We start from the raw sequence: 23,001 nt of genomic DNA, 5'->3' as shown, positions 1-23,001 counted from the left end.
AAATAGATATCTCTCCACAGAAGATATACAGATAGCAAACAAACACATGAAAGGATGCTCAACATCATTAATCATTAGAGAAATGCAAATGAAAACTACAATGAGGTATCACCTCACACCGGTCAGAATGGCCATCGTCAAAAAGATCTACAAACAATAAATGCTGGAGAGGGTGTGGAGAAAAGGGAACCCTCTTGCACTGTTGGTGGGCATGTAAATTGATACAGTCACTATGGAGAACAGTATGGAGGTTCCTTAAAAAACTAAAAAGAGAACTACCATAGGACCCAGCAATCCTACTACTGGGCATATACCATAAGAAAACCATAATTCAAAAAGAGTCATGTACCACAATGTTCATTGCAGCACTATTTACAATAGCCAGGACATGGAAGCAACCTAAGTGTCCATCGACAGATGAATGGATAAAGAAGATGTGGCACATATATACAACGGAATATTACTCAGCCATAAAAAGAATCGAAATTGAGTCATTTGTAGTGAGGTGGATGGACCTAGAGTGTGTCATACAGAGTGAAGTAAGTCAGAAAGAGAAAAACAAATACTGCAGGCTAACACATATATATGGAATCTAAAGAAAAAAAATTGGTTCTGATGAACCTAGGGGCAGGACCGGAATAAAGACGTAGACATAGAGAATGGACTTGAGGACATGGGGAGGGGGAAGGGTAAGCTGGGACAACATAAAGAGTAGCACTGACAGATATGCACTACCAAATGTAAAATAGCTAGCTAGTGGGAAGCAGCTACACAACACAGGGAGATCAGCTCAGTGCTTTGCGACCACCTGGAGGGGTGGGATAAGGAGGGTGGGAGGGAGATGCAAGAGAGAGGTGATATGGAGATATACATATGCATATAGCAGATTCACTCTGTTATACAGCAGAAACTAACACAACATTGTAAAGCAATTATACTCCTATAAAGATGTTTAAAAAGAAATCTCACACATTGAGAAGTAAATGAAAAAAAAAAGGAGTTTAATAGGGCACTCCATATACAGCTGGGACCCAAAAGTGGTTTCAGGTTAATAGTGCCCCCAGTGAACGGCAGAAGCAAACACAAATCCTTCCCACAGAACTTGAGTTCTCAATCCAGTCCCATAGCAACTGTAAGATGGCTCTGACTGTAGGATTTATCTGAATTTCAGAGATGATGAATTGTGAGAGAAAAATGTGCATCTCAGAATTGATGAAATACTACATATTCTCTAATTGTTCACAGGAATGCCATTTTTTTTCCTGAATTGTCATCAGGTACCCGGAGACCTTAACATACACTGTTGGTCTGCAGACCTTACTATACTGTTACTGGAATTCCTGTGTAGACAATCATATCATCTGTACATAATGACAGTTTTGCTTTTTGTTTTCCAGCCCTTAGAGCTTTTCACTTTATTTTTATTTATTATTCTTACTCTTATTTTTTCCTTCATTGTATTATGTAATACCAGTACAACACTGAATAGAAACGATTCTAGCAGACATACTTGTTTCATTCATTATTTTAAAGAAATACTTTTAACATTTTACCATTTAATACAAAGTTTCCTGTGGGTATCTGGTTTATCAGATTAAGAAAATTTTTGTCCAGAATCATATGCAATTAATGCTTTTTCCTCATCCATCAAAACAAAATGTTTCTTTCAATCTGCTAGTGTGGTTAATTAATAGATTTCCTAAGGTTAAATCATCTTTGCATTTATAGGATCAAGCCACCAGGTTCAGAATTTTTTTTAAATCTGATATTTTTCACATTGATTCATTTAGCTAATAATTTATCTAGATTTTCTGCATCTATGTTTTAGGTGAAACTATATTACAATTTTCCTTTCTCATATACCTGCTGTCTGGTATGGTGTCAAAGTTATACTAGCCTCCTAAAATGAACTAACAACTTTCTATATATATTTTTCATTCTCGGAAACAATCTGTGTAAGATGGGGTTATCTCTTGCTTGAAGTTTTGTTAAAATCTTGCCTGTAAAATTATCTGGACCTGGTGGTTTCTACTTGGTGTGTATGTATACGTAAAGGCAAGGGATGGAGATTTTAAACTGGATTCGATTACTTTAATGATTATAGTTCTACTCAAGTTTTCTTCTTAAGAGAATTTTAACCTACATTTTTCTGGGATATTGTCTATTTCATCAGGATTTTACAATTTATTGGTATAAAACTAATTTTTAAAATACATTTTTAAAAATCTGTAGCTATTCTTTCCTTATTCATTTTTATTTTATTCCTCATTAAACTCGCAAAGGGCTTCCCTGGTGGCACAGTGGTTAAGAATCTGCCTGCCAATGCAGAGGGCACGGTTGAAGCCCTGGTCCGGGAAGATCCCACATGCTGCAGAGCAACTAAGCCCGCGTGCCACAACTACTGAGCCTGCATTCTAAAGCCCACGAGCCACAACTGCTGAGCCTGCGTGCCACAACTACTGCAGCCCTCGTGCTTAGAGCCTGTGTTCCACAAGAGAAGCCACTGCAATGAGAAGTCCTTGCACCACAATGAAGAAGGGTAGCCTCCACTCACTGCAACTAGAGAAAGCCCGCGTGCAGCAATGAAGACCCAACACAGCCAAAAATAAAATTAATTAATTTTTTAAAACTTGCAAAATACTACTTCATTGTTTAACTGTGTTTTCAAAGAATTAGCTTATGGATTTTTGTCAACTCTGCTGTTTTATCTTTTTTTCTATTAAATTATTTTTATGCTCTTATCTTTATTATTTCCTTCTTGTACTTCCTTTTCTCTGTTGTTCTTTTTCTAAGTCCTTAATCTGGCTGTTTGGTTCATTAATTTTCAGCAATTTAAAAATTCCTTCTACCAAACACCCTAGTGATAGCACTGGACTTGGATTCATTTTTAATGCGAAATCCTCAGTTTTAGGAGGAGATAGCTCCCTAGTCCACAGAGTATTATGAATTCAGACTCTAGCAGCGCCTGAAGGTGAGGCCTGAGACTTTGATTTCTATGGAGAGATGCTTTCCTCCAGCTCAAAAACTAGGCAGAAGCAGATAGGCCTTGTTTGTCTCCCTGTGCTGGTGGATGCACTCTTTTTCTGGTCCACCTTTCCACTAAGGAAAACTGGAAACAAATCCCAAGTTTAAAACCTCATTTTGGGGCTTACCTGGTGGTGCAGTGGTTAAGAATCCACCTGCCAATGCAGGGCACATGGGTTTGAGACCTGGTCCAGGAAGATCCCACATGCCGCGGAACCACTAAGCCCGTGCGACACAACTACTGAGCCTGCGCTCTAGAGCTCGCGAGCTACAACTACTGAAGCCCATGAGCCTACAGCCCATGCTCCACAACAAGAGAAGCCACCGCAGTGAAAAGCCCGTGGACTGCAAGGAAGAGTAGCCCCTGCTCGTTGCAACTAAAGAAAGCCTGTGCGAAGCAACAAACACCCAAAGCAGCCAAAACTAAATAAAAATCAAATAAATAAATTTATTAAAAAAAAACAAAAAAAAAACTTCATTCTGTGTCTATTCAAACATTAACTATTCAGAAAGGACTTTGCTGAATAATCTCACTAAATAGTAAACACCCCCCTATGACTCTCATAGAGTATTTTATTTCCCCAAATAGTTATCTACCCCAACTGGTATGTTCGATATTTTGTTCATTTGTGGTTGTTTGTACCTGTCGCCTCCACCACCAAGAGAAGAGGGGCTTCATTTGATTGGATGTTTGCCAGGTAATTAAGCAAGACTTCACATTTTATTAGTCAGACATATTTTAAGGCAAAAGCAAAAACCTTAGCAAAATTTGAGATAGAACACAGATATTACTTTCCTTTGAACTATGGTAGGTACATAGCCATCACAAATTATTCTCAGAGGATATCTTTGTGGGTATGAAATATATCATATGAACAAAGTGTACTCCAAACACATATGTACAGTTTAAAGAATATACAGTGAACACCCACGTAAGCACAATTGAGGTCACTGTGCACAACTGAGCAAACCATCAGACCCACAGATGCCCCCGGCCCTGTGTCCCTCTCTTATCACCAACTCATCTCCCCCAGAGGTAACCATTATTCTGACTTAATGACCCCATAGATCTAACACAAAATACTCATTCATTCTTAGAGAATCAAGAACTACTATGTTTCAGCCTTAAGGAATTATTTTATGTCACTAATGACCTAGAAGACTCTAGAAAATGCTTTGAATAAGCAGATATAAGAAGAATACAATTAGAATTACAATTTTTCCAGAATATTAACTATGCTGTAACATATCCATGAAGCTACTTAAGGAAACATATATATCAGAGAGTACTCTTACAGTCATCACCGTCAACCGGAAGGGCATATAAGATGACAGAATTTAACATCTCTACCAACTTAAAAAAAAGAGACTCACACCTTTCAAGTTCTTTCTTTTGTCCTCCAAATGCAATCACAGTTCTAATTGCTGCTAACACCTCTTCAGCTACTGCTCCAGCTTTTGCATATGCCAAGAGTTCTTTATCAGTAAATGAAGATAGTATCTGTTTAAAAACACAATTGCAGATAATTTAAAATTTAACAAGTTAATTGTATCTTTTGTAAAGAAAAAATAAATATATACACAAATGTTCCTTGTATGTTACTGTATATAAATCTTTTACTCATCTTGGTCATCATGTCCTACTTTTTAGTGTACATACTATAAGCCACTTCAAATTCTTTTTGGACTGAGATGGTATAAAACAAATTAAATTAAAATTTTTATTTTCTCACTAGACCCCATGGATCCTCATATAAATAAATAAATCTGGGACTTTAAATCTCAGAAGGAGGTGTATACTATTAACATAAACCAATATAGCAAAAGGGGCATTACATCAAGGAAACAGGGTGTGTACTCAACACAGCAATTGCTAATTGTACTCTAGCTCAGAAGTATCAAGGTAGGAGGCCAGAAGAACGCAGGGGACCAAGTACTGAGTAGCGACAGGACTTTAAGAAGGTTTCACATGCCGGGGAAGCAGAGCTCTCTTTGCTGATGTTTCTGAGCAATACATTAATCCACCAGGGAGGTCTCTGTTTTATGGATGCGCTTCGATCCTTCTGTTTGGTCCCTGAGCACCTGTTCTGTGGAAGGAACAGTACTGGGTCCTTTGTATACACAGGATCTCATTGATTCTTCTCATTTGCGCAGTGAAGTAGGTATTATTTTCCCCACTCTATACATGAGGAAATGGAGGGATGAAGAGGTCAAGGATTCAAGGCTTCAAAGCATGAATTAACAGCCACTGGAGTAAATCTCTCTAATACCAGCCACTGACATGTGGACCCCTCTGGGATCCCAGAGGGCCCTGTGATAAAAACTGGATCAACTGGCATGGGCAAAGGACTAAGGTTAATATTTTAACCTGGAATACCTGACTAGTCAACCACCTAACTAAATATTACACACAAGCAATTCAAATAAAATTCTGAGTAAACAGTATTACACTCTTTCAATTAATAATTTACAGCATTTGTGGACTCGTATGTGTACATAGTAACAGTCTATTTCTTCATGTCATAAAAAGCTCAAAATTATTTTGATTTTAATAGTGGATCTCTTCCCTTGCTGTGTGTGAAAGTAAAAGGAGCTATGATAGATGCAGGAATGGGTGGGTGAAGGCAAATGAACATTTATTAACTAGATTCCATGTGCAGATGTTGTGCTGTATGTACCTTCTTCTTTGGTACCCAAAACAACAACCCACTGATGCACTAGACCTCCCTGACCTCTCAAAGTGACCTGCCTAGGGCTGTCCCAGCACACTTGCCAGAATCACTCACAGCGCTGGGGCTGAGTCAGGGAGGTCATTGTCATTCCTGAACAAACAGGTCTGCATAATGCAAGAGGGGCATACAATACGCTTTGGCTATTTTTCTCTGCTCCTTTTGAAACCTCACCCCACAACTATCAACCACACCAGAAGCAGCTGACAACAGGAAGATTACTAGAAATATTTTTGAATTAGGAGCTGCAAAGCATGCTATTTTAATTTATTGTTAAAGTATCAAGTACCATTCCAATTGATTCAATATACCTGGCTTCTCTACAACCTTCCATAACTATAAGCATATGATCAGGCAAGACTATGGTAGAATCTTCATTAAGTGTTTTGTTTTGTTCTTTGTTGTTTAAGATATCATGCCTGCTGAAAGAAAATAACCTCCAAAATATTCTGAGGGATATGGAAAGCCAACTTGCTGTTCCTCTAATATAAAATAATAGAATGGTGATACTTCACAATGACCCACAGAAACTATATAAAATATCACTAACTCATCCCTTATTCCAAAGGCTGTTAATTTCTTAACAAGGCCTAATTGTATTAGTGCGAGACACATGAAATTGTTATTCCTGTAAGGTAAAATCTAATATCGGCCACTTTATATTGTTCAAACTAATATAGTCAGAAGCAATAGTTCTGACCACCAAGGATGTGTGGACGTTCATCTTTGTCCCTTTTTTCCAATTCTCAGTGTAGGTTTTTGTTTTATTTTGTTTGAGATAATTTATACATGCTTTATTTTTTTTAAACTTGTTATTTTGAGATAATTGTAGACATAAAAGCAGTCATAAGAAACAATACAGTCAGAGCCCATATCCCCTTCATCTAGTGTTCCCGAAATAACACCTTCCAAACTTCAGAACAATATCACAGCCAGAAATTTAACATTTAACATCAATCCATCAACGCTATTCAGATTTACTAGTTTTACATGCACTCGTGTGTGTGTGTGTGTGTGTATGTGTGTGTTTAGTTCCAAGCAATGTTATCACCTATGTAGATTCGTATGACTACAGTCATGATACAGAACAATTCCATCACAAGGATCCCTCAGTGCTACTTTTCGTAGTCACAGCCACTTCCTTCCCTACTCCTCATTTCTCCCCTCCCCACCATCCCTAAGCCCTGAAAACCGCTCATTTGCTCTATCTACAATTTCATCATTTCAAGAATATTATATAAATGGAGTCATAAAGTATTTGACCTTTTGGGATTGGCTTTTTTCACCAAGTACAAATCTCTGGAGACTCATCCAGGTTGGTGTGTGTATATTGATACTTCTTTCCTTTTTATCACTGGACAGTACCCACAGTATGGATGCACCACAGTTGTTTAACCATTAACCTATTGAAGAATATCTGGGGTTGTTTCAGTTTGGGGCTATTACTAATAAAGCTGCTATGAACATTTGACAATAGATTTTTACATGAACACGATTTTCTTTTCTCTTAGATAAATGCCCAGTACAATTTGCTGGATTGTATGGTAACTGCATGTTTAGTTTTATAAGAAACTGCAAACTATTTTTCAGGTTGCTGTACCATTTTTCATTCCCACCAACAATCTATGAGTGATCCTGTTTCGCTGCATCTCAGCAGCATTTGGTGTTTCACTATTTTTTAGTTTAGCCATTTTGGTAGATGTATAATGATATCTCACTGCAGTTTAATTTGCTTTTCACTGATGGCTAATGATGCTAAACAATCTTTCATGTGCTTAACTGCCACGTGTATATCCTCTCTGATGAATGTCTGTTCATGTCCTTTGCCCATTCTCTAATTGGTTTATTTGGGTTTTTTTTTAACTATCGAATTTTGAGCATTCTTTATATTTACATTATAGTCGACACTAGTCCTTTGTCAGATATATGATTTTCATATTATTTTTTTCCCAATGTGTAGCTTGTCTTTTCATCCCCTTTACATGGCTTTCAGAGAGCAAAAGTTATGAATTTTGACAAAGTCTAATTTATAATTTCTTTTTCTTTTTTTTTTGCAGTACGCAGGCCTCTCACTGTTGCGGCCTCTCCCGTTGCGGAGCACAGGCTCCGGACGCACAGGCTCAGCGGCCATGGCTCACGGGAGCAGCCGCTCCGCGGCACGTGGGATGTTCCCAGACCGGGGCACGAACCTGCGTCCCCTGCATCGGCAGGCAGACTCTCAACCACTGCGCCACCAGGGAAGCCCTATAATTTCTTTTTAAGGATCAAGCTTTTAGTAATCAAATCTAAGAACTCTTTGCCTAGGCCTAGATCCCAAAGATTTTCTCCTATTTTCTTTCTAAAAGTTTTATAGCTTTACATTTTACATATAAATCCACAATCCATTTTTAGTTAATTTTTGTGTAGAGTGTGAAGTTTTGGATGAAGTTTTGGTCTTTTTTCTTTAACCTCTGGATGTCCAATTGTTCCAGCACTATTTGCTGAAAAGACCATTCTTCTGCCATTGAATTGCTCTCACACCTTCATCAAACATCAGCTGGGCATATTTGTGTAAGTATATTTCTGGGTTCTCTATTGTTTCATTGATCTGTGTGTCTATCCCTCCACCAATATACTATAGCTATATAGTAAGTTTTAGTATCAGGTAGACATATTCCTCTCACTTTATTCTTCTTTGTCAAAATTGTTTTAGCTATTCTAGAGCCTGTATCTTTCCATATAAATTTTAAAATAAACTTGCTTACCTATGTCCACAGAAAAACCTTTCTGAAATTTTTTATAGGAAATGCCTTAAACCTACAGATCAGTTTGAAAAAAGAAGTCAACATTTTACTGTGTTCAGTCTTCTAATCCATGAACACACTATGTCTCTCCATTTATTTAGCCTTGATTTCTTTCATCACATTTAATAATTTTCAGCATACAGATCCTATATATGTTTTGTGAAATGTACACGTAAGCATTTCATTTTACTTGGAATGACTAAATGGTATTAATTTTAATTTAACATTTAAATATTGGTTTATGCATGTTCATTGTTAGTATGCAGAAATGCAACTGATCTGGTATCCTTTGACCTTTCCAAACTCAGTTGTTAGTCCTAGGAAATTGTAGATTCCTTGAGATTTTCAACTTAGAAGATTACATTATCTATAGTTTTATTTCTTCCTTTCTCATCTATATGCCTTTTATTTCTTTTTCTTGTCTTGTTCTAGTTCTTGTCTTGCTCTAGTACTTTATTGAAACAGTGGTGAGCATGGTCTTCCTTATCCTCCTTATTTCCAGTCTTAAGGGGAAAACATTCAATCTTTCACCATTAAGCATGATATTAACTGTAGAGTTTTCACAGATGATCTTCATCAAGCTGAGGCAATATCTTTCTTTTCTTCACTTCCTGAGAGGTTTTTTTTCATCATCAATGTGTGTTAGATACTGTCAAATGTTTTTTCTCTGTCAACTGATATGATCACACAGGTTTTCTTCTTTAGCTTATTGATATGGTAGATAACATGGATTGATTTTCAAATGTTGAAGCAGCCTTGCATAGCTGAAACAAATTCCACCTGCTCATAGTAAATTATTCTTTCTATACACTGCCAAATCTAGTTTGCTAATATGTTATTGAAGAATTTTTATTCTTAGTCCATGAAAGATACTGATCTGCCATTTTCTTTCTTTCTTTTTTTGTTTTTGTATTGACTTAGTCTGGTTTTGGTATCAGCTTAATACTGGTTTCATAAATGAGCTGGGAAGCATTCCTGCTTTTCGGGGAAAGAAGTAAAAGTCTTCTTTCTTCTGGGGGAGACTGTATAAAATTGGTGTTAGTTCTTCTTTAAATGTCTGGTAAATTTTTCCAGTAAAATCATCCGTGCCTGGAGAATTCTTTCTCAGGAGCTCTGAAGTTACAAAATAAATTTCTTTGATGATTATAGGGCTATGAAGATTGTCTATTTCATCTTAGTTGAATTTTGGTAGTTTGTAGTTATCAAGGAGTTGATCTCTAAGTTTTCAAATTTGTGAGGATAAAGTTTTTCGTAATATTTCCTTTATCTTTTTAATGTCTGTGGGATTTGTAGTAATATTCCATACTTCAATCTCGATATTGTGATTTGTGTCTTCTTTTTGTCAGTCTTGCTAATTTTATTGATTTTGTTTTGAAGAACGAACTGTTTCCTTGATTTTCTCTATTACTTTCCTATTTTCAAGTTCACTGATTTCTGCTCTTACCTTTATTGTTTCCTTATTCTGCTTGCTTTGGTTTTATTTTGCTCTTCTTTTTTCTAGTTTCTTGAGGTAGGAACTTACATTATTGATTTTAGATCCTTGCTCGTTTCTAATGTAGATATTTAATGCTATAAATTTCTCTCAACACTTCTTTAGCTGCACCCAAATATTTTGGTATTTTATGGCTTTGTTTTCATTCGGTTATATTTTTTTTCTTTGAAACTTCTTTTACAACCCATGGATTATTTTAACATGTACTGTTTAATTACCAAATATTTAGAGACTTTCTCAGTGTTGTTATTTGTTTCTAGTGGGATACCACTGTAGTCACAGAAAACACTTTGATGGTTTCAATTCTTTTAAATTTGTTGAGGTTTGTTTTATGGCCCAGGATATGATCTATATTGGTGAATGTTTAATGTGTATCCTGTTGTTGGGTACAATGTTTTATGAACACCAATTAGATCCTATTGGTTGACTGTGTTGGTCAGATCTTCTACAGTCTGATTTTTTGTCTAGTAATTCTATCAATGCTGAGCAAGGATAATAAAATAATTGTGGTTTTTCTATTTCTCCCTTCAACGTTCTCACTTTTTACTTCATTTAATTTGAGGCTTTGTTATTTGGTGCATACATATTTCGGATCATTATGTCTTCCTGGTGGAATGATCCCTATTATCATTATGTAATGCTCCTTTTTTTGTAGTAATTTTCTTTGTTCTGAAGTTTATATTATCAGATATTAATATAGCCATTCCCTAAAAAAAGTAATGTTTTCATGTATATCTTTTTCCATCCTGTTACTTCCCTCTACCTATGTTGTTGAATTTGAAGTTTCTTGTAAGCAGCAGATACTCGGTAGGTCATGTTTTTTAAATCAACTCTGCCAATTTCTTTTTTGATTTGTATATTTTAACTATTTACAGTTAAGGTAATTCATATGTGAGCAGTTAAGTCTACCATTTTACTATCTGTTTTCTATATATTTCCTCTGTTTCTCATTCCTCTGCTTCTCTTGCCTACCTGAGAGTTACTTGATCAAGTTTTAGGATTCCATCTTGATTTATTTATAGTGGTTTTGAATATATCTTTTTGCTTAGGTTTTGTAATAGCTGTTCTGGATGTTATAATGTTCATATGTGACTTATAAAAATCAACATTTTACCACTTATAATTTTTGGTTCAATCATCAAATAAGATTTAGAAATCTCCTGGAGAAAGAAAAGCCCAAATTTCTGCTCTTTCCATTGTTCCTTTTCCCTTCCTGATGCGCCAATATTTCTTATATCACTTCCCTTCTGTTTGAAGAACTTCACTTAGCCAGTCTTTAATAGTAGGTATGCTAATGGAAGGTTCTTCTATATTTCCATGATCTGAGAATGTTTTTATTTCCCCACCATTCCTGAAAAATACTTTTACCAAGTATTCAGTTGACAGTTCTTTTCTTTAAGAACTTGAGAAATATTTTGCTACTTCCTTCTGGTCTTTTGTAGTTTCAGATGAGAAATATAATGTCATTCAAATTGGTGTTCCCTAGTAGGTAATGTGTTGTTGCTCTTTAGCTGTTTTTAACTTTTTTCTTTGTCTTTAGTTTTCAGTAATTTAATTACAATTTGTTTAATCATGGATTTCTTTGAGTTCATCCTGTTTGAGGTTAGCTTAGCTTCTTGGATCTCAAGGGTTTTTTGGTTTTTTTTTTTTTTTTTTTTTTGGCTGCATTGGGTCTTCATTGCTGCATACGGGCTTTCTCTAGTTGTGTCGAGCAGGGGCTACTCTTCGTTTCGGTGCGCAGGCTACTCATTGCAGTGGCTTCTCTTGCTGTGGAGCACAGGCTCTAGGTGCACGGGCTTCAGTAGTGGTGGCTCGCGGGCTCTAGAGCACAGGCTCAGTAGTTGTGGCACATGAGCTTAGTTGCTCCGCAGCACATGGGATCTTCCCTGACCAGGAATCGAACCCGTGTCCCTTGCATTGGCAGGCAGATTCTTAATCACTGCGCTACCAGGGAAGTCCCGGACCTGAAGGTTTGTCTTTCACAAATCTTGGAAATTTTCAGCAATTATTCCTTCCAATACTCCATCAGCCTTACTTTTCTTTCTTTTGGGACTCTGACGGTAACAAATATTCTATCTTTTGTTATTGTCCAACAGGTGCCTGAGGCTCTTTTCATTTTCCCTGTTTGGGGGTGGGGGTGTGTGTAAATTCTATTGTTCTACCTCCAGGTATACTGATTCTCTCCTGTCATCTCCACTTAACAAGATTAAGCCCATCCATCATGACTTTTATTTCTGCTGCTGTATCTTTCTGATCTCTAATTTCATTCTGTCCTTTTTTCATAACTTCTTTTTCACTGCTGCTATTTTCTATTTTCTTTTGTTTCAGGAGAATCTGTAATTGATTAGTGAAGCATTTTTATAATGACTGCTCCAAAATCCATGCCAAACAATTCTAACACATGAATTATCTCAAGAGTGGTCAGTCAACTGTTTTATTCTCATTCAAGCTGTGATTTTCTTTCTTGGTATGACAAAAGTGATTTTTTATTATATCCTGGACATTCTATTATGTTAGGAGACTCTGAGACCTATATAAATCTTTTATTTTAGCAAGCAGTTACCCTGTTTGGGTTTAGCATGCAATTCTTGACCTACTTTTGTGAGCTGTGGTTCCAGTAGCAGTTTTACATTCAGAGTCTTTCTGGTATTATTTTTTGCCAGCATGGTTTATCTAGAGTTGCTGGGGCCCCTGCTTCTGCTACCTGAGGGAGTGGAAGTGATTTCTTAAGGTCAGACCACCAGGTATCTCTTGTAGGGGCAGGATATGGTAGCTTCCCCTCCCTGTGCCCTCTAGCTGACCCAGTGTCTCTGGGTGGGGTTAGAGAGTTGCATGCAGAGATCAAAAGAGGCTTCCTGGAGTAGGAAGCTTGCTGGGACGAAGTCCCTTCCTGTTCTACATTCTTGCACTGGTGCCTCTGGGTTAGATAAGAGAGCCTCAGGCTCACAGGAGCTTCCTAAACTGGGCCACATTTCTTTTTTAATATGTTTGACAACCAGATAATTTAAGAAATTTGTTTGAAACCATACCAAAAGCTTATGGCAGAGTGAACTTAGGTCTCCAGCAATAAGTCTAGGGCTCCATTTATGAAAGAAATAGTATCTGAAGCAATGCACAATTACTTATTAAGAGATTAACTTACTGCTTTTTCCCGTAACTTAACTAGAGCGTGAATATATTTTAAAACAGTTTTTCAACAAATACTGATATGAAGCATCTGCCATCTGACTTGCTTAATATCCTAGTAAACAAGAAAATCAATTAACACAAAAGCTTTTGCCAAATATTTCAACAGATTAATGCAGAGATACAATTTAGCCACCAAGAACACCACTTAAACACTGTGTTAGTCTCAGCAACAAATAACAGAGTTCTCAGAACTTCAATTTCTTCCTCCATAAAATGAGATAATATCTATACTTCAGAAAAATATGTATTTCATGCCTTTGAGGAAGAAGAAAAGATAATATGATAGAGTGAGGGGAAAAATATTCTGTAATATTCTACAACCTCCTTCTTCATATATAGAAAATATCACAGTTAAATACTGCAAAAGGCATAACATCTGCTAATTCTGGGGGAAATTAAAATATGTTATTTTATTCTCTGAAATTCCCTGGGATTTTTTAACCTAAAAAGTGGGATCTGGGCTTCCCTGGTGGCGCAGTGGTTGAGAGTCCGCCTGCCGATGCAGGGGACACGGGTTCGTGCCCCGGTCCAGGAAGATCCCACATGCCGTGGAGCAGCTGGGCCCATGAGCCATGGCCGCTGAGCCTGTGCGTCCGGAGCCTGTGCTCCGCAACGGGAGAGGCCACAGCAGCGAGAGGCCCGCGTACCGCAAAAAAAAAAAAGTGGGATCTGGATAACAAGGTCCTATTGTGTGACACAGGAAACTATATTCAATATCGTGTGATAAACCATAATGAAAAATATGAAAAAGAATGTATATAGATGTATAACTGAATCACTTTGCTGTACAGCAGAAATTAACACATTGTAAATTAACTGTACTTCAATAAAATAAGTTTTTTAAAAAAGAAAAATATGTATTTGCCTGACACAGTAGATACTAAAAACACAGCAGTTATTGTTTACAATAGCAAAACAATATCCACCCTACAGGGTTAAGTTTTTTTAAATTTCTTAATACTTACAGCCTGATTTATTTTGTGTTAGGCTTGGCTGGTTGAGCCTCTGTTATTTTATGACCTTTTGCCACATAAATGTGTAATGCTTTCTCTAATTTTTCTTCTTCTCTAAGAAATTACGTACTGGGCCAATCTCTCCACTGCCACCCACTCTTACATGAAATCAGTTTAAAATGAACACCACACGCAGTCTTGAAAGAGAAAGGCCTGTGTATGGAGGTGGGGAGGGCCGTTTGTACTGCTCTGCCTTTGTGACTGGGAGAAAGAACTGTAGACTTTGGATTGACATGCATATGGGACTAGAAGATACCTCTTTTTAAAAACTTGTTTTCACACCAAGGGATTTAAGTATCTATAAACACAGTCATTTATAACGCTGACAAAACTGTTCAATCAATTACCAAATTAAATAAAATCTACAAAAACATTCAAATCAATAATGGTTATTGAATGGGACCTATGTGTTGTTCACTGAACTTGAAGCTCTTCCTGAATCTCTACTTATGAATATGGAACTGCCTACCAGGGAACACAGCTCGCCAAAAGCTGAGCATGCCTTTCACATGAAGGCAGAGGATGAGATGGGACAGCTACTTCTTTCTGTGTCATCCCTTCCCCAAATAACTGCAGGGCAAGGACAGCACAGAGTCCTTGGTAGGTATAAGACTCACTGAGATTGCACCTGCTTATTCCCACTGATGGTGAAGAGAAGGTTCGAAACCAAGTATCAACTATAGAGTCAGGGTCATCAAGTGAGAAAAACAGCCTTCCGAGGCATGGAGTTATGGGGTGTTTCGGGAGTGGAGACAGTTAAGATAAGATAAGATCTGGATTCACAGGCTTCACCTACCTTTGCCCAGATAGCAGCTGACAGACCAAGAACAGGACTGACGGCTAAAATCACAAGGGTTAACTTCCAACCTTGTGTAAATCCTACTGTAAAACCGGTGAAGAATGTTGCCATTGACTGAAAGAATATTCCAATTTTGTCACCAATTCCTTCATTAATTTTGGAGACGTCACTAAAAGAAGAGACAGTGTTAGAAATAAACATCAGAATTGCGAACACAGAACTTTTCTCCTGCATCTAGCTGGCTTTTTGGTTTGTTTCAGCGTGGGGTAAATTAGTGTACATCTAGGATCTTGCACAGTCACGTCCCCAGCAAGCATCATGCTGCTGCTCTAACGCACACTCCCAGAGGATTTCCTCGAGTCTGGCAAGCCCAACACCTCATTCATTGCTACTCATGCAAGTCCCCTCATACCCTGCCAGGGTTCTGGGAATGAAAAGATGCGTGAGACACGACTGCGGCTCAGAAGGAATTTCGTGTCATAATTACTTCTGAGTGATGCACTAATGTCTCCTAACAGATCTGATGACTTCTCTTTCATTTTGTAAGAGTCAGAAGCACATCGGAGTTCGACATAAACCCAGGTACTTACTCTGAGAGCCGGGTGTTAAGCTCCCCAGTGTCATGCACGTCAAACCAGCCTACCTCCTGCCGCATGACAGCATGAAAAAACTGTTTTCTAATTTTGTATACTTGTCTTCCTGCTGCCAGGCACCAGAATGAAACCTGGATGTAAGCGGCGACAAGCACGCCAGCCCCGATTCCACTGTAATAATAGGCGTACCTGGAAAACGACAAGAAAACTGCACATGCTCTGCTTTCTCATCAATGCACCTTCCCACAACAGACCACTCATCCTGCCTTTTCTGGTTGTCTGTCTATCTTGACCTCCTTCACAAGCAGAGTTGGTCGGCATCCAACTACAGCTGCCCTGTTACAGTGTCATGCTTAAGAGTGTGGTTTCTAGGGCTTCCCTGGTGGCACAGTGGTTGGGAGTCCGCCTGCCGATGCAGGGGACATGGGTTCGTGCCCCGGTCCGGGAGGATCCCACATGCCGCGGAGCGGCTGGGCCCGTGAGCCATGGCCGCTGAGCCTGCGCGTCCGGAGCCTGTGCTCCGCAACGGGAGAGGCCACAACAGTGAGAGGCCCGCGTACCGCAAAAAAAAAAAAAGACTGTGGTTTCTGTTTTGGCTCAAAGCCCCGCTCTTCACTTAACTGCTGTGTAGCCTTGCTTAACCTTTCTAAGCCTCAGTTTTCTGATTGGTAAAATGGAGAGAAGAACTATAACACAGTGGGACCTCCCTGGAGGTCCAGCAGTTAAGACGCCACGCTTCCACTGCAGGGGGCGCGGGTTCGATCCCTGTCTGGGGAAATAAGATCCCGCATGCTGCGAGGCACGGCCATTAAAAAAAAAAAACTTTTACACAGTAACGTATGAATACACTTGGGCCCATGCCCAGCACAGAGTTAGCAACCAGAGAATGCCGGTTATTGTGAAAGACTTGTGTGGTGCCTTGAAGCGTCACAGCATCAGGTAATCTACCACTGTCCTCCTGCGTCGTTGGATTACCTCCGTATCAGCTGATGAGCACTTGGGGTGGTTTCTGCACATTGGAGAGTGGAAACAAGTGACAGAATTTGCCAGAAAGTGGAACCAAGAGATGGAAATGGTCCCCTGATCTTTTGGGTTATTCATCTGGCAGAGCTTAGATGCCACGAGACAATAGAAAATGAAAAGTATTCTTATATCATCTGCCCAACTGGCCATTGTAAGTTATCCTGAAATGCTTAATGAATCAAGTAGCAGTCCTTCCAGTTTAAATTCTAAAAATAAAGAACATGAGCATCTTCTAAATCCAGACCCTTGACCATCTAGAAATGCTAAATTTGTGTTTCCTCAGCTGAGTCTTCATGCTGAAAAAAGCAAGCAACTCGTGTGCTTCACTAAGCACTTACATTTTAGGCAAAGACAAACATGCTAAAGTGAAATACAGGATTTAAAAGTTTTTAAAAGTTCACTACTTGCCACCCTCAAAGAAAAATGCTTCTATAAACCATACAGAAGCTATAAGAATGGCATTGTGAAAAAGAAACGAAACTGAGTTATTTGTAGTGAGGTGGATGGACCTAGTCTGTCATACAGAGGGAAGTAAGTCAGAAAGAGAAAGACAGATACCGTAAGCTAACACATATATATGGAATCTAAGAAAAAAAAAAAGAAAAAAAGGTCATGAAGAACCTAGGGGCAAGACGGGAATAAAGACACAGACCTACTAGAGAACGGACTTGAGGACATGGGGAAGGGGAAGGGGAAGCTGGGACGAAGTGAGAGAGTGGCATGGGCATATATACACTACCAACCGTAAAATAGATAGCTAGAGGGAAGCAGCCGCATAGCACAGGGATATCTGCTCGTTGCTTTGTGACCACCTAGAGGCGTGGGATAGGAAGGGTGGGAGGGAGGGAGACGCAAGAGGGAAGAGATATGGGAACATATTTATACGTATAACTGATTCACTTTGTTATAAAGCAGAAACTAACACACCACTGTAAAGCAATTATACTCCAATAAAGATGTTAAAAAATAAATTAATTAAATTAAATTTTAAAAAATGGCAGTGTGATAACCATATAGTTGCTGATGTCAATGTTTGCAACCTGGTGTAAACATATCTTCCCCAAGCTATACCTGGTAATTTACAATGTATTTATCAGGGAAGATGTAATTAGAATACTAAATTTTAGTTAATAGATAACAATATTTAATTATTATCCAAGTGTTAATGATATAGCGAGACAGTTAAAAAGAAACCTCATTTAAGAAGTAGAATGCATGCTTTGACAATAAATTAATGTATTGTAGGCCGTCAGTCTATGTTTACTCAAAACACACCTGTGCTTAAGCATTTATAAAATGATTACAAGACATTCTGTTTTTCATGAATATTTTAAAAATGCCTCTCTATAGGAATATTTGGAGGTAATTCTCATCTTTCAAAATATGGTCAAATATCTCCATTTTCCTCAAATCTACAGAACCATTTATAGGATAATGTAGAATCATTATCTTCTGAATCACCAAGTAATACCTTTGGACATGTTTTATAAGCTGTTCTAAGAGCAAACTTCAAGATAAGTAAATCATTAATGAAAGCCTCCCCAAGGTGACTTAAGGTTAAAAGGACTATAGTTATTCTGGGACGCCTTGTTTCATATATTAGAATTAGATGCTGTGTTACAAAAAAAAATCCTGTTGACTGATCTCATGATATCATGACTAAAAATATCCAGGAATCAAACTAATAATTACAAAGCCATTGCAAATAATGTGATTCCTAATTTAACTGCATTTTAAATAAGGCCACTTTGAACTCCTCTAATTTCCCTGTAGATGATATTCTATATTTACCAATGCATACATCAGTCCAATCCAGGCTTAACCTTAACTTTAGCACATCTTATGCAGCAAATTATTTTCTTTAAAAACAATATCCTACATTGTATCCTCCTAGAAACAATGATGTTGCTCTCCTCAAAACTTTGAATCTTTATTATAATAACGCAAAATTTTAAACATTGCTACAACTGGACTGAGACTGAAATGCTTAGCAATAGTAAGGAAAACATCTACTTACGTGGTCATTTCCTCCTCCAGCTTTTCGCCGAAATACGTACTGTCCAGAAAACCTAGATCACCACAAAGCATATACCGTTATATCTCTTTGTTTTCCATTAAAAATGAATCAAACTTGTGTCACTTAACAATTTACACAAAAATAGGTCAAACTGATTTAATTTCAATTATGTGTAAGCACCACGGCACCCATTCAAATCTTTTACTACCAGCTGTGTGCAACCACACACACACTAAATTCACTGAAGCTTATTTGCAAGAAGAAAGCCACACTGATTAAGGAGTCTGTCAGCAGAAATACTAGTGTCCCTGGATTAAAATATTTTATGCAATAGCACTGCAAGATGACATAGAGAAAAATCTTTTCTAGGTGCTTTGTCCTGATAAATATCAGTGCAGACTTGACACTAAAGCACTTAGTATTTCAAATAGAACACAGCATTTCTCCAGTTTTTATTTTTAGTTTAAAAATATAAAATACAGGGACTTCCCTGGTGGTGCAGCGGTTAAGACTCTGAGCTCCCAACGCAGGGGGCCCGGGTTCAATCCCTGGTCAGGGAACTAGATCCCACATGCATGCCACAACTAAGAGTTCACATGCCACAGCTAAGGAGCCTGTGAGCCACAACTAAGGAGCCAGCAAGCCTCAACTAAGGAGCCCACCTGCCACAACTATGGAGCTTGGTGAGCCACAACTAAGGAGCCCACCTGCCGCAACTAAGGAGCCAGGGAGCCGCAACTAAATAAATAAATATAAATAAAAGAATTGCTAAAATATATATATATATATATAGAAAATACAAAGAAAAATGTCATAAATACCAGTCAGCTCATCGTGCATTATTAGCAAATGTTAACGTTTTGGGACAAGGTACATTAAAACTTTAACACCCCTGCCTAAATACACACACACACACACACACACACACACACACACACACACATACACGCACTAGCCACTGTTCATTATTCTGGGGTGAATTTTTTTCAGATTTTCTTTTCTGTATGCAAGTATACACATACACATATACACATACATGCTTATTTTAAAAGGCAGAATCACAGTCCACACTCTGGCCGATTTTCCATGTCAGTATGTGTGTATATATGTATATCTTTATTTTTTCCAAGTTGCATCTATTTCAGTTGCTTCCAATATCTTACTTTTACAAGCAATGCTGCATTAAACCTGTGCATATATATTAAATACGGTGAATATTTTTGCAGGGTAAGTTTTCATAATCAAGATGGCTGGATCAATAGGGAGGCACACTATAAATCTTGTAGTTATTTCAAAAGTTACAGTATAACGCGAGACAGCCTGGGTCAGATGAGTGTGATTTTGACAGGTGCAGGAAAGAGGAAGAAAAGTTTTTCTGGCAAAGGGAACAACATGGACAAAAGTTCAGCACATGTTTGAAGAATGAATAAGCCGCTTTGGCAGGGGTGTGGGTGTGTTGTGTGGATGGAAGGAGGTGGATATATGGTTGAAAGATAATCTAGGCCCCACAGGTATGGTGTATAAAAACTAGTAAGCATTCCCTGGTTTTGAGCAGAAAAGGACAAGAGTAGAGGTTTGGTCTAGGATGACTTAGCTACCAGAAATGTGTAAGTTTAACTGGAACAGGGGAGACTGACAGATGGAACTACTGCAATTAAGTAAGGAAAGAGGGTGGAAATGAGAATAGGAAAGAAGGAAAGTACCCATAAGATCTAGAGAGTGAGAAGTTACAGGCTCTAGCAACCGATGGAACAGAAGTAGCAAGAGTAACAATTAAAAAAAAAGACCAAGACCTTGAGTTTAAGCATCGGGACAAGGGTGATGTCGTGGTGGGACATAAGAAGTCAGCAAAAAGATGAGATCTGGGCAGATGTGAGCAGATTATTAGTTCAGTTCTGAAGATCTTTATTCTGTGGTACCTGGGACATTCTACTGAAGATGTCCAGTAAGTATTCAAACTGTGGCCCTCCAGTTCTAGACAGTTAGGTCTTAAGATGTAGGAGTCTCACATCTTAGAGGTCATAGCTAAATTCAAGAAAGAAAAAAGCCATCTCTTCTCACCTGTGAGGACAGGATGGCAGGTAGGGAGGAAATGACAACCAAGCACAGCACCCCACGGAAGGCTACATTTAGGAGTAAGAGAGAAAGTAGGAAGTCATAGAGAGATGCAGAGATGTAGCAAAACATGCAGCAGAGAAACTCGACAGCTTCCACTTTATGTCAACTGGAATAAGTGTACAGATAAATTTCTAATCAGTTATGATATTGCTTCTGCTCCATATTTTCAAAGATAAAACAGGATATTAAATATTGATAGCTGAGTGAGGATTTTTCTCCACATCAGTCTCAGAAGATCTCTCACTGCAGGTGATCTAGGCAGGAAATGTCAATAGTGTGTATCACAACCAAATAAAGACAAATTTTCAAGTCTAACTAAATATCTGTTTTCTACTCATTGCTACTACCAGTTTTCTCAGTTCTAGAGATAAGGGACCAGGAGAATTTGAACAAACATTCTTTGGCAATGGTGGCTTCTAGGTCTACCATCACATTTATTCAGCTCAGAAAGTAAAAATTATGTTCAAGGTCAAAACTGAGTCCTTTATGTTTATGTGTACAATATTCTCTCTCTCTCTCTCAGTGTGTGTGTATATATATATAAATAATTTCAGTCATCAGAAACCAACTCTTGCACCAAGTACCTTTTATTTGTGCTTCGGTGGTGTCAAAGTGCACCAGTAAATTAAAAAATGGAGCATTCAAGTCCTCTGACAGAGATGATCTCTACTCACCAAAGAATGAAATAAAGATATGTTCTTTAAACTCCCTCCAATCAACTTTTCTTTTCCTCCTATCAACTTTTATTAATTAAGAGCTCTCTGGCCCAGAGATTTTTCTTTCCTCTATGAGCTTCTCATAAAATTCTTATCCTGAGGCATTTTTTTCCAGAAAACCAAAACTTTGAGGCTAAAATGACTTTAGAGATCATATAGCCCAATAACTTTTTACCTGTATGGATCTCAAAGGGCTACTGCCCAGACCAACCGTTATAAAGAAGAATACTGGAAAAGTATCCAAAGATTATTTTTCAGTGAGAAAATCCAGAAACTCTCTGGGCTGTATAACAATATCAGCCAAATGTTCAGTAGAGAAAAGCCAAAATTTTTTTATCCTAAAACCAAATCTTTTTTTTTTAATTAAAGTATAGTTGATTTACAATGTTGTATTAGTTTCAGGTATACAGCACAGTGATTCATATATATATATATATGTACTTTTTTTAGATTCTTTTCCCATATAGGTTATTACAGAATATTGAGAAGAGTTCCCTGTGCTATACAGTAGGTCCTTGTTGGTTATCTATTTTACATACAGTAGTGCGTGTATGTTAATCCCAACCTCCTAATTTATCCCCACTCCCCCAACAAGAAAAGGCAAACATTTCAGTGTAGCTTTTATTTTAATAAAATACTTGGTTGGGTCTTCCCTGGTGGTGCAGCGGTTGAGAGTCCGCCTGCTGATGCAGGGGACACGGGTTCGTGCCCCGATCCGGGAAGATCCCACATGCCGCGGAGCGGCTGGGCCCGTGAGCCATGGCCGCTGAGACTGCGCGTCCGGAGCCTGTGCTCCGCAACGGGAGAGGCCACAACAGTGAGAGGCCCACATACCAGAACCTCATTCTCCTGGTTCTCCCGCCACTCTGATCCCTCTCTCGGTCTCATTCACCGGTTCCTCATGCTCTCCCTCCTCTCTCCATGCTGGTGTTTCCCAGAATTTTATGCTCACTCCCAGGATGACCTCGACCACTTCTGCAGCTTCAGTGACTCCTGCATCTGTCCTTAAGCCACTAAAATGCTCTGCGTCCTCATGGCTAGTGCTCTGGTTCAGGTCTCCATCATCTCTTACCTCTGCTCTAACAAAAGCCTCCTAACTGGTCTTTCTACTCCAATCAGATCTTTATATTGCCACCAGATTTTATCTTTGGGAACAAGAATATAATTATGTTGCTTCTGTTAATAACCTTCAATGACAGTCCACTGCACGAAGGATAAAGTCCAGGATCCATCACATGTCCTATTGGTCCCTTTGTAATCTTACCACAATAAATCACACAACGACTTTCCAGATGACTTTTAACCCCACACCTTTCACCTCATCCCAGCAGCCAGGGAATTGCACAGTCACCATCTCGGGGTTGGGGTCGGGGAAGCTGCAGCATAAAAGAAAACAGTGCCCAAGTCTCTGCTTGACTGTTGTGTTCCTGAAGCCTTTGCCCTTGGGGACTAGAGAGGAAACTGGACACGACAAAATATTTTGCTTAAATTTCATGAGACTAAGC

General features: G+C 38.4%; 1 protein-coding gene across 1 annotated transcript in view; it reads right to left on the bottom strand.

Moving 5' to 3' along the window:
* Window positions 1-23,001, bottom strand: part of ABCB1 (ATP binding cassette subfamily B member 1) — a 105,380-nt gene that overhangs the window by 57,658 nt on the left and 24,721 nt on the right. Inside the window, exons 5-8 of the mRNA XM_027102795.1 lie at window positions 18,663-18,714; window positions 15,620-15,811; window positions 15,027-15,198; window positions 4,401-4,525 (exon numbers count right to left, since the gene is read on the bottom strand). Coding sequence (XP_026958596.1) covers window positions 4,401-4,525; window positions 15,027-15,198; window positions 15,620-15,811; window positions 18,663-18,714 — 541 coding nt within the window. The remainder of the gene's footprint in view (window positions 1-4,400; window positions 4,526-15,026; window positions 15,199-15,619; window positions 15,812-18,662; window positions 18,715-23,001) is intronic.

Source organism: Aethalodelphis obliquidens, unplaced genomic scaffold (assembly GCF_003676395.1).
Source record: "Aethalodelphis obliquidens isolate GAN/ISIS:26980383/991018 unplaced genomic scaffold, ASM367639v1 scaffold5, whole genome shotgun sequence".
NCBI lineage: Eukaryota > Metazoa > Chordata > Mammalia > Artiodactyla > Delphinidae > Aethalodelphis > Aethalodelphis obliquidens.
The sequence above is the reverse complement of the archived record's forward strand: the minus strand, read 5'-3'. Positions and strand labels throughout refer to the sequence as shown.